This window comes from Vipera berus, assembly GCF_964194415.1.
Source record: "Vipera berus genome assembly, chromosome: 1".
NCBI lineage: Eukaryota > Metazoa > Chordata > Lepidosauria > Squamata > Viperidae > Vipera > Vipera berus.
This window is the reverse complement of record NC_138202.1, coordinates 338,151,996-338,169,126: the sequence shown is the minus strand read 5'-3', so window position 1 is coordinate 338,169,126 and position 17,131 is coordinate 338,151,996. Positions and strand designations below refer to the sequence as shown.

The 17,131-nt window shown below is 42.1% G+C and overlaps 1 protein-coding gene across 1 annotated transcript; it reads left to right on the top strand.

Moving 5' to 3' along the window:
* The first annotated feature begins 610 nt into the window (after nucleotides 1-610).
* Nucleotides 611-16,665, top strand: TMEM248 (transmembrane protein 248). The gene is made up of 8 exons (XM_081333361.1): nucleotides 611-739; nucleotides 1,247-1,427; nucleotides 9,387-9,563; nucleotides 10,263-10,548; nucleotides 13,068-13,218; nucleotides 13,594-13,777; nucleotides 14,028-14,171; nucleotides 16,132-16,665. Exons 3-8 carry the CDS (start codon nucleotides 9,405-9,407, stop codon nucleotides 16,150-16,152), a joined length of 945 nt encoding a protein of 314 aa, XP_081189487.1. The 5' UTR covers nucleotides 611-739; nucleotides 1,247-1,427; nucleotides 9,387-9,404; the 3' UTR covers nucleotides 16,153-16,665.
* Nucleotides 16,666-17,131: the final 466 nt, after the last annotated feature.

Below are 17,131 nucleotides of genomic sequence, written 5' to 3'. Positions count from 1 at the left end.
TAAGCTGCCTCTGATCCATCAGCAGCCTTTTGGACCCATACAAATGTTTCTTCCCATTTGCTATTGTACGTATGATTGCTACCACAAGAAGCTTTCCACTTCTTTGGTGACGTGCCACGGCTGTTGATAGAAATGATTTGCAATATTGTGTCACAGCCGATTGTGTCACAGTTTCCCCACAAAACATTGTGCATAAATCAAATCCAAACATTTCCAAAGACTGAGACGCACCGGTCCCGGTCCCGGACGTGTTTACTAGGTCTCGACTGGCCACTTGGCGTCTTTTTGCCCTGACTCTCGGCGGCATAAACATTGTTGGGGGCAATAAGCTGACTTTGTAATAATGCCGCTTGGGGTGTGTGTGAAAGCCCTAATAAGCAGGCATATACATAGAATGAAGGCTACTGCTAAGCTTGTAAGCCGCCCTGAGTCTTCGGAGAAGGGCGGGTTATAAATGGAATTTTTTTTAAAAAAAAAAAAAACTTTGAGAAGGCGCGCGCAACTTCGCTAAGGCCGATGACGTCAAGACTCTGCTCCCATTCCGAGAAGGGGAGGGCGGGGCGAGCTGCGTTGCCAGGCGCGGAGGTGGAGGAAGTTTGTCCCCGCGGCGCCGCCGTCCCCGCTTCCCTGTAGGCAGGGCTGCTGGCAGGCCTCGCGGCGCGCGGCGTTTCCGCTATTAGGGCGGCCATACGGCAAGGATAAAAGAGATGCGGCAGCCTCCGTGCTGAGCTCGGCGCAGGTGAGAAAGGGAGCGAAAACCTGCCAGGCCCCCAAGGAAGTGGAGGAGGCGTCCTGTGATCAGAGAGAAGACAAGCCCACTGAAGCTCTTTCGGGGGGTGGGTGGAGAGGCATTCGGGGGCAGGGCACTCCTTTGCCAGGGAGGGCGAGGTGAGCGTGGCTGCCTGCTCCACTCGTGGTGCCCCTCGAAGGGGTGGAGCGGGACACATCCACCTAGATCAGGGGTCGGCAACCTTGGCTCTTTTATGACTCGCGGACTTCAACTCCCAGAATTCCCGAGCCAGCTATGCTGGCTCGGGAATTCTGGGAGTTGAAGTCCGCGAGTCATAAAAGAGCCAAGGTTGCCGACCCCTGACCTAGATACAGAAAAGGCTTCCTTTCTCCCTTTGGGGGGCAGATCCCTCCCTGACCTCCCAAGGGACGGGGTGCAGGAGGTTCGGGGGTGGCAAATGTGACCTGTTTCCTATTCGGCCTTTTCCTTCATCCTTCTCCGCGCTCTCTCTTGCAGCCCCAGGCCTGGATTTCAACCGGTCCTCGCAGGAGCCGTGCCTCAGGAGCGGAGGAGGAATTGCTTCCCTCGGTTTTCCGAAGCTGCTTCAAATGGTGCTGCAGGCTTAGGTTCTTTTCATGGGCGTTGGGCCAGCCAGACTTGAGATGAAAATCCTTCTGCAACGGAAGACTTGGGTTTGGTAATTTGCTTGTTCTTTTCACGGGCAATGGGGCCAGCCAGGCGTGAGATTTATTTATTTATTTTAATTCCATTTATATCCCGCCCTTCTCCGAAGACTCAGGGCGGCTTACAAGATGATATCTTTCTAGGACAGAAGATTTGGGTTTGGGTTGTTTATTAGATTTTTATCCTACCTTCTGTATATTGTATATTGTCAAGATGGCAGACATAGCTAATACTCATTCCTCTTCCTATTTTCCCCACAACAACCCTGTGAGGGTTGGATTGAGAGAGTTACTGGCCCAAAGTCACCCAGCTGTTTTTTCATGTCTAAGGTGGGACTGGAATGCTCAGTCTCCTGCTTTATATACCAGCACCTTAACCACTGCGCCAAATTGGATCTACACCAAGTAATGCCAATGTCAAGGTTCCAATAGACAAGATCAAATAAATCAGAACTCCATGGCTTGAGATTTCCCAAAAGAACATGTTTATTGGTTACATAGTATCTGCATGGTCAAAAGTTAAACCAAGTCTGAAGTTCCCTTCAGAAGCAACAATATTACAAAGTTGAACTTCCCACTCTAGAATTATGCAATCAGCTACGGTTGCCTTCTAACTAAATGCTCCAGCCCCTACCTAAATGACAGAAATGACCTTGGTTCCCATGGGACAGTAAAATGTTTTGACTAGTAGAAATCCTCCATCCCCCTCCCAATCCTGTGGCAACTTAGAACAAAGGAAATGGCTGCAGCCAACTTGTAGAATTGACAGCCAACTTGGTCTTGGAAAACTGAGTGTGTTTAAGGGTGGCCTAAATAGGTTTGTTTTATTTTTTTCTGTAACTTCAGTGGATGTGAAGAAGTATCTAGGGAGTAGGAGAATTTAGCAATCTAGAAGCATCTGTAAATACACTTGAGTGGGTTTGTTAGAAGTGCAGGAAAGTTTGCAAGGTTCAAGAAGGGAAGGAAAGGATGTGAGAGTTCAGTATTTTGAGATGTTTATATAAACACCTTGGTTATTGGTATTTTCTTAATTTGGATTCAGAAAGGTTGAAGAGATCAAGGCTCCCTTGTCAAGCGATTATTGCCAGGTTTGATACCAATAAAGGAGAATATTTGATTGGTATGGGTGGTGTTTCTAGTTTGCCATTGTGGTCTGTGCTGATCAGGATATCCAAGAAGGATAGTAAGTTGTTTTCTTCTTCTCTGATAAAGTAAATTCCTTTGAAGATGTTGTTGATTGGTTTTGTGGGTATTCTCTAATTGCTCCTTTTTTATTATGATGTGTTGTCTGCATATCTGATCATATTTTGGCTCATATTTGTGGGAGTGCTATCACTTCCAGATGTTGCATTATGACCTTCACAATAAGTCCTGAAAGTAGCGATTCCAAAGGTGTACCTTTAATTTGTTGATAAGTTTGTCCATCAAATTGGAAGTATGTAGTTAGGCAGAGGTTTATGAGATCCATAATTATGAGCGTTTCAGTCTTTGTGTATTTTGTTAAGTCTGGGTCTATGGACGTGAAGAGGGCTGTGACATCAGATGAGACCAGGATTTTGTCCTCATTTATAGTTACATCTTTGATTGTTTGAAGGCACTGTAGTAGGCAGTTGATTGAGTGTTTGCTTTCCCTTGTGAGATGCCCAAGCTTTTTTGTTAATTCTTTTGTGATGTTATAAATGTAATCCCTGATAATGGTATAATTGGACAGAGAGGTATGTCAGGCTTTTGTATTTTGGGGTATCCTTAGAGGCATAGGAAGATGCTTCTCATCCACCACTGTTTTCCTTTGGTAAATTGAATTGAATTGAATTTATTAAATTTATATGCCGCCCTTCTCCCTAAGGACTCAGGGCGGCTCACAACAATAAAAAGTCAAAAACACAAAATACAAAATTTAAAACAGAATTAAACCATACATGTAATAAATACATAACAATTAACCCAATAAAACCAAATTTAAAACTATAGTCAGTCCAGGCCTGATTGTTGGAACATCCATGTCTTCAGGTCACAGTGGAAGGACTGAAGGTCAGGGGCCATCCGCATCTCCCCCTGGGGGTCGCCAGCCGGCATTGCTTAGCCGACGGAACCCTGAGGAGGCCTTTCTTAGTGAGGTCACTAAGTTCTCTTGATCTGGTTTGTCTAATGGTTTGTCTAATTGTGTTGGTGTTCGCTGGGAGGTAAGTTTTTCCGCTTTTTGTATATATTATGATCTGTCTGTAACCGTGGCTCTGCCTTTATCTCTAGTAGGAGGATGATAGTCTGGTTTCTAAGGGCTGCTCTATCTTTTGCTGTGAGTTGATTTTGTTGTCAACTTCTTCTGGTCTGTGGTATGATAGTTTGTCTGATGTTTTCTTGGACTCCTGTGGGAAGTCCAGTAGTTTGGAATGCTCCTTCACAGAATTCCAGGTCATTGGCATTATCTGTTTTATAGTTGAGGCCTTTGTGTAGAATATTGTATTCTGCAGTAGATAGTGAACGGCTGGACACGTTCAGGCTCTGGTGCCTCTTTGATTCTGGGGTTGAGTTTGAGGAGTTTGCTTTGAAGTTTGGTTTTTCTTTTTCCGGCATGTCTATGAGATGCAATCATGATGGGGGTGGCCAGCCTCTCCATGTACTGTGGTGTGATGGTTGGTTCCAGCTATTTTTTGTGTTTGCTATCGTGTGCTGATATTTAATCTGAGACGTGCATCTGTGATCATGAGTCGTATTATTTTCGCCCACTTTCTTGGGCTATTTTCTATCCAGCTATGCAGTTAATTGGAGGTTTGTATCTCAGGCTAATAGGTAGGACATGCTGTTGTAGGCATTTGTGTAGGAAGAAAAGTTGTTCCTTGGTGGAAGTGTACCCGCAGGCAAATTTTTCCCTTTCATATACTTTCGGAAGCGTTTGACACCCATATGTAGTGCCAGTAAAGGATAATATTTGTAGCTCAGGATTGAAATGAGAGGTTCTTGTTGCTCTCGGACTTGGTTGTTTTCTTGCAGATGTTTCATTAGCCAAACTATCTAACATCATCAGTGCAATAAGGAGTGGGATTTGCCCAGTTTATATTACAATGGCTTACCTATCAGAGTTTGGTGGGAGTGGTCTTGAGTTTCTTTGGTTGGGCTGTTATTGTTACCATAGCTTGTTTGGTAGTTCCTTGACTGGGGTATTGTTTACTTCTTGATTGTTAGTCTAATGTTAATCTTGGAGTTTATCTATGCTCTGTTGTTGGTCTGTTGATGGTTTCTGAGAAGTTTCTGATGTATGGCAAATTAGAAACACAGGTGTACTGAAAAAAACACCCACACCAATCAAGTGCTCCACTATCAAAGCAATAACCCAAACTCCCAAAAGAAAAACTGTGGTAAGAACTCGATTTAGCCGAGCACAAACACATTGCAGCAACTCTGAACAGCGGAAAAAGGAAAAAGAGCATCTGTACAACATTTTCCAATAAAATGGATATCCACAAAACTTCATCAAAAAGTGCCTGACCACTCAACCCAATATAGCATAACCAAAGCAAGCAAGTAAAAAAAATAACATTGCCATAGATCAAAAACATCTCAGAAACCACCAACAGACTACATAACCATATAGGATCAGCATAACACACAAGCCCTCCGAAAAATCCTAAGTAAACCAAAAGGCCAAGCAACCCCAGAAGGAAAAACAGGAGTCATCCGCAACATACGGTGTAATGCTTGGATTACTTAAATATTGTATACTCTGTGTTAGGCTGTCCTCGAAGACAATCTAGAGAAGATGTTATTGATACATTAACATCTCTTTCCAATTGCTACTAGGATTACATAATAACTGTATTGATAGCCTGTAATGATTTTCTGTGAGTTAGTGAATCCGTTTTAAGGTCAATAGCTCCCTAGAAGATTTAGGATCCAAATATCCAAAGATCATTTTTCCCAGTACCATCTAGTCTGCTTACGGACTCCTCCTGACTGAATGTTATTTATTTAAAACATTTACATAGCCAATTATATACAAATGTACAACCATTCATTTAGCAAGCATTTGAAGTTACAATGGTACTGAAAAAAATGACTTATAGCTGGTTCTCACACTTACGACCGTTGCACCATCCCCACAGTCAGTGATCAGAATTGGGGCACTTGACAAGCAGCAGGTATTCACAATGGCTGCAGCATTCTGGGGTCATGTGATCACCATCTGAGATTTCTCCACTCCGCTTAACAACCACGTGAATCACTTAACATCTGTGACAAAACAAACTTGTAAAATTGGGCACAACTCACTTAACCTACTTATTTAGCGATGGAAATTTTGGGCCCAATTGTGGACAGTTGTTGAGGACTACCTATAGTATGTTGGAAGAAACGACTAGGTAGCTCAAAGAAAAGATGATAGTTAACCCTATTGGTTAATTTCTAACTACCCAGTAATGTCACTTGGTACAGTGGAGGGGGGCGGTGGGGGGGGCAAAATGCTTACGTGTAATATGGCAAATATTGACATTTCCTGAGGGAAAAAACTTGTCCTGTTGGGTATATCCAGGGACAGATGAGGTTTAGCATTGTCATCTGTTCATTGCTGATCTTTTTGTCTCTTTTCTCCTAAATCTTCCTAATGTGTGCCGGTGATGTGGATGATTAGCTTGGAGTATTGCTCTGGGAACAGGAAACTCAAATTTTGTACTATTTCATTTCCTTGAACTAGTTAGCTGTTTATTCACCGAACTGGTTTGGACAGTGTTTGATAGCACGTCTGCATATTTTTGAGAAGTTAATTTATCTTTGAATGCAAAGGATAAGAACTGATGGAAAAATTCAGTAAGATTTCTTCTTCTATGCTCATGTGCCTTCCAATGTTATATAAGTGTAATATTCCTGAATATTTGAACTTTAGGATTAATTCAGAAAAGAGTATCCTCAAAGATGAGGTTTGTACGTAACTTAATAGTTAGCTTTTAGCTGAAGGAAAACATTTTTGACACTTAGCAGACTGTACATGTATCTACAATTTATTAATCTACTTATGTGACATATTGTGGCAGATGCTTGGCAATTTTTATGTGGATTTCACATTGGGGGAAATGGTTTGGTGTTTATTGTATATACTATTAAAATACCTGCATGCAGCACTAAAATAGCAAGGATTTTGGTACACTCATCTACAGTGTTCATTGACAGTGGGCATTATTGGTGCTTGTGTTTTCAAAATTGTATACTTTCACAGAATGCCTCATATGGCCTCAGGGAAGGAGAGATTGGCCTTTAGAATGCTTTCTGCAGCTCTCATTTATTCTTTCATTCTGGGAGACTTCAGCCTGTTACTTGAAATACATTATGTGGGCCAAAGATACAGCTAGGCCAGGGGTAGGCAACCTCGGCTCTTTTATGACTCGTGGACTTCAACTCCCAGAATTCCTGAGCCAGCATGGCTCAGCTTGGAAACCTCTCCCTTTCCCCTCAGCATGGCTGGCTCAGGAATTCTGGGCGTTGAAGTCCACGAGTCATAAAAGAGCCGAGGTTGCCTACCCCTGAGCTAGGCAAAACCAGGCATCAACAGTGACCTAGAAAAGAAGGCAGTTGAAAAGCATGAAGAAGAATTGTTTTCTCTGTTTCTTTTAGCTTTCAAGTCATTATTGACTTCTGTTGACTACCCAGATTTGTTCCTGCGGTTTTCTTGGCAAGATTTTTGGAAGCGGTTTTTAGTTGCCTCCTCCCAAGAGCTAAGAGAAAGTGACTGGCCCAAACACACTCAGCTGGCTTAATGTTTTACTTGTTTGTTTATGTTTATTTATATCCCACCTTTATTACTTTTATAGACAACTCAAAGCAAGGAACATATTTAATACTCCTTCCTTCTCCTATTTTATCCACAACAACCTTGTAAAGGAGAATTGGCCGAGAGACAATAATTGGCCGAAAGCTGCCCTGCTGGTTTTCATACCTAAGATAGGAATAGAATTCACACTTTGTGGATGATAAAGTTATTCCAATGTGATATCAAGAAAGACCTGATTCTTAACAGGGCAGAAAGTGGGACGAGGTGATCTGCAAGGTCATTTCCAATCATTATGCTCTTTGTTCCAATCTTTTTTATTGTTATTATTATTGACTGAAATGAAAGAGAAAAGGGACTTTTTATTGACTGTGCTAGAACTCTAGAGGATTTATACTATGAGGTTTACTCTGCTACTTCCTTAATGCTCTTTCTTTGTGGCATAAATATCTTTCTTTCAGAAAAGGTTTGTTTAATGATGTCAGAACTAGTTAAAACTGGAGTTCTGTTTTGTTTTGTTTTTCCCTCTGCCAGTCATCAATGTCTTGCTAGTGTTTTTAGTCTGTTTTATTTGAAGGTTTGTTTTGCTTTTTACCTGTCATGAACTTCTTGATTGATTGAATTTTGAGGCTGTGTGATTCCAAAAAGACTCTGGATGTTTTAGAATATTTAAAAATATTTTTTAAAAACATGGCTGCTTGGACAAAGCCACATACAAATTCAACAAAGTCTCTGCTAACATAGCCTAACCCAGGGGTAGGCAACCTCGGCTCTTTTATGACTTATGGACGTCAACTCCCAGAATTCCTGAGTCAGCGTAGCTGACTCAGGAATTCTGGGAGTTGACGTCCATAAGTCATAAAAGCCAAGGTTGCCTACCCCTGGCCTAACCCCAGGCCTGGTAACAGAGCCTGAAATGCTTGAAGAGTGTGAGCTGTTACTTGTCGCTGGGAGGATGCCATTCCAGAGGGCAGGGGATCCATATTCCTTCCATGAGTTGTTCATGCAGTCTTGGAATGGCAATATATATCAGAGGTCATCTAGTCCAACCCCCCTATTCAGTGCAGAATTTGCTAAGGTGTTTTGGAGAGCAGGGATTGCAATCTCTGCAGTCCAGTGAAAGAGAATATAATACTTACGGAGGCTGCCTGTTCTGAAGGTGACAGTTCTGTCAGGAAATGAATGAATGAAACCAGGAGTTCTCATCAGTCCTTTTATCTTTTACGTCAGTCACCATGAACTGCTGAGTTGATAATAATGCCCAAGAAGACTTGGGCTCCTTTGCTTGCTTTGTTGAATTGTGAGACAAAAATGGAAGGGGGCTAGGCACAGATATAGTGTCTTTCCAAAAATAAATACAAAACTTTTTAATTTTTCAGTCATATTTCAGGAGAGACAGGCAGTGCTGTGTGATTTGGAAGCGGGTAGTGAAATTTCAGATCCCTGTTTAACTTTGTTGTTGTCTGAGACATCTTGAGTTTAGCAGTCTTTTAACCAGGGTAGATAATTAGTTTTCAGATTTTTTAAAAAAAACACAAAACAGTGCTGAGCTCTGTGAAGATAGGGCAGAATTTTAATGCTGCAGAGTAATAAATGCCCTATTTCTCAGTTGAGTTAAATTTAAAACATATGCTTCGGTTCACTTTATGCCAAAAAAAGTACTTGTTTCTGCCTTGATTAGAGCATGATGGAGTCCTGAATGTGGACATTGGGAGAGAGCCTAAGTATTTCCATATCCATAAAGGAGGCTTGTAGAGTTGCTTTTGTGCCTTGGCTGGGTATGAGCTAAGAAGCTGCCTGTAATGAATGACCTTAGCCCTGAGATAGAGGATGAAGAGAGCAAAGCAGGTTCCCCTTGGGAAGATTCCAAAACAATTTTTAAACTAAATATAAACCTAGATGGCCTTGGGCTGGAGCAAGGGGATCCACTCCATTCTGACTACACAGACGAAATAGCGTGTGCCCATTGTGACTCAGCTGACGCCCTCGCTACTGCCAGTTGTACCGAACAGCTTGCAAGGCAGGAGACTTCCTCATTTCTAGTTGCCGGCAATCTCAGCACAGATTGCTAGAGTCCAGCTTCCTTCCTCACTTTTAATAACAGAAGCAAACGTTGCGGTAATGGAGATTTCAAAAGATTCTCCCTCACGTCTTATTTATCTCAAAGGCCTTATTTTATGTAATGCTTTTTACAGTTTGTGCTCTTGCTGTTCTGCAGGTGGGCCTGATCAGAATAATGTTCAACATAAATCCTCTGGAGAACCTCAGGGTTTTCATCAGCAGCCGCCCACCCCTTGTGGTGTTCATGATCAGTGTCAGTGCAATGGCCATCGCCTTTCTGACTCTGGGTTATTTCTTTAAGATCAAAGAGATCAAGTCCCCTGAAATGACAGAGGTAATGTATAAATCGAGCCTATATCTCAATATCTGGGACTAGAAACTGTCTGTTTAACTTTTAGGACTATCTATAACTTACCCCCCAGAAAGGAATAAGTAGATAGAGTAGAACTTATTCTGTAGTTTAATGAATGGAAGTTCTGTTCAGGATGGCATAACATGAAGATTCAAATGAGTGGCTTATGGTTCAATATGTGTGTCTGATGGATATGGACAACCTTGGGCTGAGACAGGAACACAGTTGGCACCTAATTTTAATGAGGCCGGTCAATCTTGCCTCAGAAGTAAAGGCCATCTGTTTTGTTGGCACCAATCTTGAATTGATTTTAAACTTTAGCAATTCAGATTTAAAATTGTAAAATGGATGCTTACCTCTACTGTTGCACAGATTAATGCATCTTAATTCATGGTTTTAGCATTGTGCCACATGCTGTTTTCCTAGATTACTTTTCCCCCATAACTAAAGGATAGTAGTTTCAAATTGTAATCTCTTTCAAGATGTCCCAATCATTGTCATTTAACCAGAAGTGCAGCATCTGGACATGGCTGTATGTCTTAAATCAAAAGTATTGCTGTTACTGGGTGAGACTGAGCTCTCTTGAATTAACCTTGTTTTTTGTTAGTATAATGCTGTATATACTGATTTTGTGAGAGCTGTAATTCCACAAAAGGCACTAAAGATCTGTTTATATTTAAGGACTGGAACACTTTCCTTCTGCGATTTAATGATTTGGATTTCTGTATTTCGGAGAATGAAACATTAAAGCACCTCATAAATGACACCACAACTCCAGAGAATGCCATGACCAGCAGCCAAGCTCGACCTTCCACGCCATCACCACAAACACTTGAAGATTCTGGTCCTGTCAATACTTCCGTTGCCATCACTTTGACACTGGACCCCCTCAGACCCTTTGGTGGCATTTCCCGGAATGTCACAAGTTTATCTTCTACCATTTTTGGTCACCAAATTGGACTTTCAGGTACCATTTATTTCAAATGTCATATTTAAGGACCTGAAGCCCTGTGAAAGAAAGTAGGAATAGCTAAAAGCAAAGCAGAGAGATTCACGTCTGCACTTAATAATAATAATAAGTTGGAAGGGACCTTGGAGGTCATCTAGTCCAACCCCCTGCTCAGGCAGGAAACCCTATACCATTTCAGGCAAATGGCTGTCCAGTCTCTTCTTAAAAACCTCCAGTGTTGGAGCATTCACCACCTCTGGAGGCAGGTTGTTCCACTGGTTAATTGTTCTAACTGTCAGGAAGTTTCTCCTTAGTTCTAGGTTGCTTCTCTCCTTGACTAGTTTCCATCTGTTGCTTCTTGTCCTGCTTTCAGGTGCTTTGGAGAATAGCTTGACTCCCTCTTTTTTGTGGCAGCCCCTGAGATATTGGAACACTGCTATCATGTCACCCCTCACTCTTCTCTTTGTTAAACTACACATACCCAATTCCAGCAACCGTTCCCTATGTTTTAGCCTCCAGTCCCCCAATCATCTTTGTTGCTCTTCTCTGTACCCTTTCTAGAGTCTCAACATCTTTTTTACATCGTGGTGACCAAAACTGGATGCAGTATTCCAGGTGTGGCCTTACCAAAGCATTGTAAAGTGGTATTAGTACTTCACTTGATCTTCTTCATGGATGTTCCTTTATCTAGAAATCATCTTTCTGGAAAGGTTAAAAAAGGAACAGCTTTTATTGACAAGTTTATTTATTTATTTATTATTTATTATTTGGATTTATATACCGCCCCTCTCCCGAAAGACTCGGGGCGGTGTACAGGGCAATTAAAACACTATATACAACACATAATATACAAAAATTAAAATAAATTAAACCAAGTAGCCCTAAACAATAAAACATGTTCTAAAATGTAAAAAGTAAAATCTAAAAACCCAGTCCCTTAGTCCAGGCCAGCAAGTTCAAATAGCCAAGTCTTCAGGTCGCGGCGGAAAGAGCGAAGGTCGGGAGCCATCCGGAGCTCAACAGGGAGCTGATTCCAGAGGGCAGGCGCGCCCACAGAGAATGCTCTCCCCCTGGGGGCCGCCAGTCGACATTCCCTGACCGACGGCACTCTGAGGAGCACCCTGTGTTCACCACACAGTTTTTTGTTTTTCCTATAAGCATCCACTTTCATTATCTTATCATTATAACTGGTTTTCATAATGTCATAGTAGTTTATTGAAAGTTGTTTGCAACCATAATTTTCTCCTGGCTTTAAATGATGTAATAAAGGTAGTCCTCGACTTATATTTATTTTATTTATTTTATTTTATTAAATTTATATACCGCCCTTTCCCGAAGGACTCAGGGCGGTTTACAGGGCATTTAAAACAACCAATACAAAAGTTAAAAACAAATTAAAAAAAGATTAAATCATCCCTAGAATTAAAAACCCCAGTTAAAAATTCTCAGCCTGGGCCGGAAAGCTCGAAGAGCCAGGTTTTCAGGTCCCGGCGAAATGTGCGGAGGTCGGGGGCAGTCCTAAGCTCCACGGGCAGCTGGTTCCAGAGGGCAGGCGCACCCACAGAGAAGGCCCTTCCTCTGGGTGTTATCCGCCGACAATCTCTTATCGGCGGCACCCTGAGAAGACCCTCCCTGACGCACAGCCACTCAGTCTTGGCGGGATTGAGACGAAGGCTATTTCTCCCCATCCAGACCTGAACCGCCTCCAGGCAACGGGACATCACGGCGAGGGCATCGCTGGGTTGGTTCGGGGTGGAGAAAAACAGTTGGGTATCATCAGCGTACTGATGATACCCCACCCCGAAACCACGAATGATCTCACCCAGCGGCTTCATGTAGATGTTGAACAGGAGGGGAGAGAGAACCGACCCCTGAGGAACTCCACAAGCGAGAGGCCTCGGGGTGGATCTCTGCCCTCCAGTCAACACCGATTGCGAGCGGCCCAGGAGATAGGAGGAGAACCACCGTAAAACGGTGCCTCCCACTCCCAACCCCCTGAGACGCCGCAGAAGGATACCATGGTTATAACAATTCATTTAGTGATTGTTCAAAGTTACAAAGTCACTTGAAAAAAGTGACATGACTTTTTTCAAACTTATGACTGTTGTAGCATCCCGATGGTCATGTGATCAAAATTTGGATGCTTGGCAACTGACTCATACTTATGACAGTTGCAGTGTCATGGGGTCATGTGATCACCTTTTGTGACCTTCTGACAAGCAAAGTCAATAGGGAAGCCAGAGTCACTTAACAACTGTGTTACTAGCAACTGTGTTAAGAAGGGTTGTAAAATGAGGGAAAATTTACTTAACTGTATTACTAACTTAACAACTGCAGTGATTCACTTAGCAACTGTGGCAAGAAAGGTTGTAAAATGGGGCAAAATTTCAGCTAACAACTGTCTCACCTAGCAACAGAAATTTTGGGCTCGGTTGTGGTTGTAAGTTGAGGACTACCTGTACTTAAACATTGAAAACTAAATTTTTACTGATGTGCTATGCTTTCTCTCTTTCTTCCCCTCACTCTACTTCCAAAAGGCAGAGAAGCTCATGAGGAAATCAACATCACATTCACCCTACCTACTGCCTGGAATTCCGATGACTGTGCTCTGCATGGCCGCTGTGACCAAGTTGTCTTCACGACTTGCATGACAGTTACAGCTGTTGCATCAGTTTTTCCAGTCACAGTGTAAGGCTCTAACCAGTCCTTATTTCTCCCAGGGAAGCATTTCACTGCAGTTTTTCATGCCTTCAGGTTTGCTGCTTAAGAGACATGGAGACAGTTTTTCAAGTTCTAAATTTTTTAAACAGAATTTATACTGTGTTCCTAGAAATAGGAACTTCTAGTTTGATCACCAGCATTTCCCCCAATTTAGTGATAGATATATTTTGCACGAGTGAGATAAATGGGGGAATGTGGATAAGTGGGAGCCATTCCACTGAGAAGTCTGCAGGAGAGTATGGGCTTACAAACTGGGAAGCAATGGGAAGGGAATGGTTGACCCAGTGGAAGGAGATGGTGGAGACTTAGATAAACAGCTCAAAATTGTGTGTTGCTCTACAGTCAGCCACCACACTGTATTCCGGAAACATATATTAACGCAACCTTCTGGTACAAGATCTTCACAACTGCAAGGGACTCCAACACAAAATATGCCCAAGACTACAACCCTTTCTGGTGTTACAAAGGAGCCATTGGCAAAGTCTATCATGCATTAAATCCCAAATTGACGGTTATTGTTCCAGATGTAAGTGATTTTTTTACACTTTGCTGTGAACTGTGAATGAGCTTGTATGAGCAAGATTTGGAAATGCTCTCCTTAGAAGTGCACATGTTCTTGTCTATTGTATCACTGTCCAGAGCTTGCCAAAATGTATGTGTGGGGCAAGGGGGTTGTTTGGAATTGTTTTGCCTCAACAATGTCCCTACACTTTCCAGAGGCAGTTGCCTGTAGTTTCTCTACAGCCTTAGGAAATGCTGTCTCTTTCTCCATTCAGGATGACCGCTCCCTAATTAATCTGCATTTAATGCACACCAGTTACTTTCTTTTTGTGATGGTCATCACCATGTTCTGCTACGCAGTCATCAGAGGCAGACCAATCAAATTGCGACAAAGCAACTCAGAGTTCTGTCCTGAAAAGGTAAGGGCCAAAATTATTTGCGGAGGAGCTAACTTGAGGGAGGGAGCCCCTGCTTCCTTAGCAACTATTGTCATTCTGGGAATTATTCATAAACAGCTCTAAGCACTAATGTTGCATTCATGCATTGGCACCTCCACCCCATCGATGTTTTGTAATAGATAAAGGTAAAGGTTCCCCTGCACATGTGTGCTAGTCATTTCCAAGTCTAGAGGACGGTGCTCATCTCCGTTTCAAAGCCGAAGAGTCAGCGCTTGTCCGAGGACGTCTCCGTGGTCATGTGGCTGGCATGACTAGACGCCAAAGGCGCACGGAATGCTGTTACCTTCCCACCGTAGTGGTCCCTATTTTTCTACTTGCATTTTTACGTGCTTTCGAACTGCTAGGTTGGCAGAAGCTGGGACAAGTAACAGGCGCTCACTCTGTTACGCGGCACTCGGGATTTGACCTGCCAAACTGCCAACTTTCTGATCGACAAGCTCAGCGTCCTAACCCACTGAGCCACCGCGTCCCTGCTGTAATAGATTAACCTCTTACAAATAGGGAGACCAGTAGCAGACTTGACAGCTTTTTTGTCTTCCAAATCTAACGGAAGCTACTTGGGCCTTCTCAATTTTTTTACTCTTGCCTATTTTATTTTGCTTGTGTTTTATACAGAATTATAAAATCAGAGTTGGAAAGAAACTTAAAGATCAACTTATTCAGTTGTTTATTCCCTGTCATACAGAATGTCACTTCAGCTTGTTTAGATACCTTTGACTTCTATCATACAGTTTTATGTTCTTCCCTATCAAAAAACACAAAGTGACTTGAAAATATGTGCTTGTTTTAGTTTCATCACAACCTTGCAATGTAGGTAAGCTAGGAGAACATGACTTGCCTAGAAGCATACTGTGAACTGAATTGATTAATCTTGTGGATTTGAAACCCCCTAACCCCCCTTCCAAGTAAGACCCATGACTGAAAATCTGCAGAATCTTTGCTAGGCACTTCTAGAGGACATTTCTGGAATGTTGGCTGTCATGGGCAGCATCACCAAGTAGCTGCTGTGTGCACAAAATGTGGTGGGTGAAGCTAATTATAAACATCATGAAAAAGAAGCACTATTCTGTTGGTTCCCTGACACATTTTGTTTTCAGAGGTATGTGGGACTTGGGGGTATTAGTTGGGCTGCTTGAAAGGAGTATATTTAAATGCAGAATTAAACCACAGCTTTCAGAAGGGCACTCTGCTGAATATAATAGGATATATCATAGGGTTATGAGTTTGCATATGTGGATGTATCTATTCAAGGGAATCGTATTGTCTGGTGACAACAGAGACAGTTAAGGAGTTTGACAGGTAAAAGATCTGATTTACTTTATAACAGCTCCATATGTCAAAAGTCCATCTAAGGGGAGCTCCATATGCCATCAGTCTTTCATCATTTTCCCAATTCAGATCACTCAGTGACTTATTTATTTATTTATTTATTTATTTATTTATTTATTTTTGGGACTTATATGCTGCCCTATCTCCCGAAGGACTCAGGGCGGCTAACAACAATAACATACAATAAATACAGAAGTTAAAATAAAATTAAAATTAAAGGCCTCTGTACAATAAATTAAAATTAAAATTAAAATAAATTAAAAATTAGGGTTAAAAAATTAAAAACATAATTAAAATCCCTGTCAGTCCAGGTCAGCCAGGTGGAAAAGGAGTGTTTTGAGGCCGCGGCGAAAGGACTGGAGATCTTGGGCCATCCGAAGCTCATGGGGGAGCTGGTTCCACAGGGCTGGCGCTCCCACAGAGAAGGCCCTCCCCCTGGGGGGTCGCCAGCCGACATTGTCTAGCCGACGGTACCCTGAGGAGGCCTTCTCTGTGTGAGCGCACTGGGCGATGGGAATTCGTTATTATGACATATAACTGATAGCTGAAATCTGACCATATGGTCTCCTTTTCTCTCTTTCCTCAACTCCAGGTTGCTTTCTCAGAAGCGTGATCTGTTGCCTCCTTCCTCCAAAAGTGACCAAGTCTGCAGTCATTGCCTGCTGAATCCAGAAGTGGGTCCTGATTGGTTATGGATTTATCATGAGACGTTGGATTATTCCAACCAAAGACTTTTAAAGTGCCTGTAATGGTTATTTATATAAAGAGTATCCTTGGAACAGATTTTGCCAGCGCAGCTAAGATTAATGGGAGCCCTTTTCTGTTTTCATTGAAATGTTTTGTGTCTGTGTGACTCTGCAGCAGAAGGATTGGAAAGATGTCTTACTGCATTGGGACAGTATAGATGCCTTTGCGGGTGTCTTAAAACAAAGCACCTTATTTCTCCCAGTGATTTCAGCGTTCCAGACAGTACACATCTCTTCTATGACAGTACAATTCCAAAGTCACTGATGTGTTCCACTGAAGTGTGTGTGTGCATAAGTGTGTGTGAAAGGGGGGGGGAGTTGCTTTCTCTTCCCATTTTCATCCTGCTTGCAAAATTATCCACTTTTCTAGATTTGTTTTTTTTTTAAAAAAACATACACAAACAACCAGCATTCAATCACATTTTAATACTAGTTAAGAAAGTAATGATGCTTATAATTTTAGATTGGGGAAAAAAACAAGAAGGGCAGTATTCCAATTAACATTCTCTTTCTTCTGAAGTTGCAGTAAAATGTTTAAGTCAGCATAGGCCGATTGTCCGTTGTTCATGCTAGATCCCAAGCTGGGGCTATTGTCTGCAGAGAAAACTTTTGTGTCGGGTTGCATATACTAATAAATCACATGACATAATTGGGGTATGTCACTCATGAGTAAGTTTTGCCTTCACTAGAATCTTCCAGGTTATGGAACAGAAGTATTTGGATGTCCAGATGTTTGCACCATTTGAATGTAGGAAAGCATTTGGAAATGAAACTTCTATCTACATGTGTAGATTAGTTGTTCTCTAAAACTACAATTGGGCTTTGGGAGGTTCTAATGATGTAAAA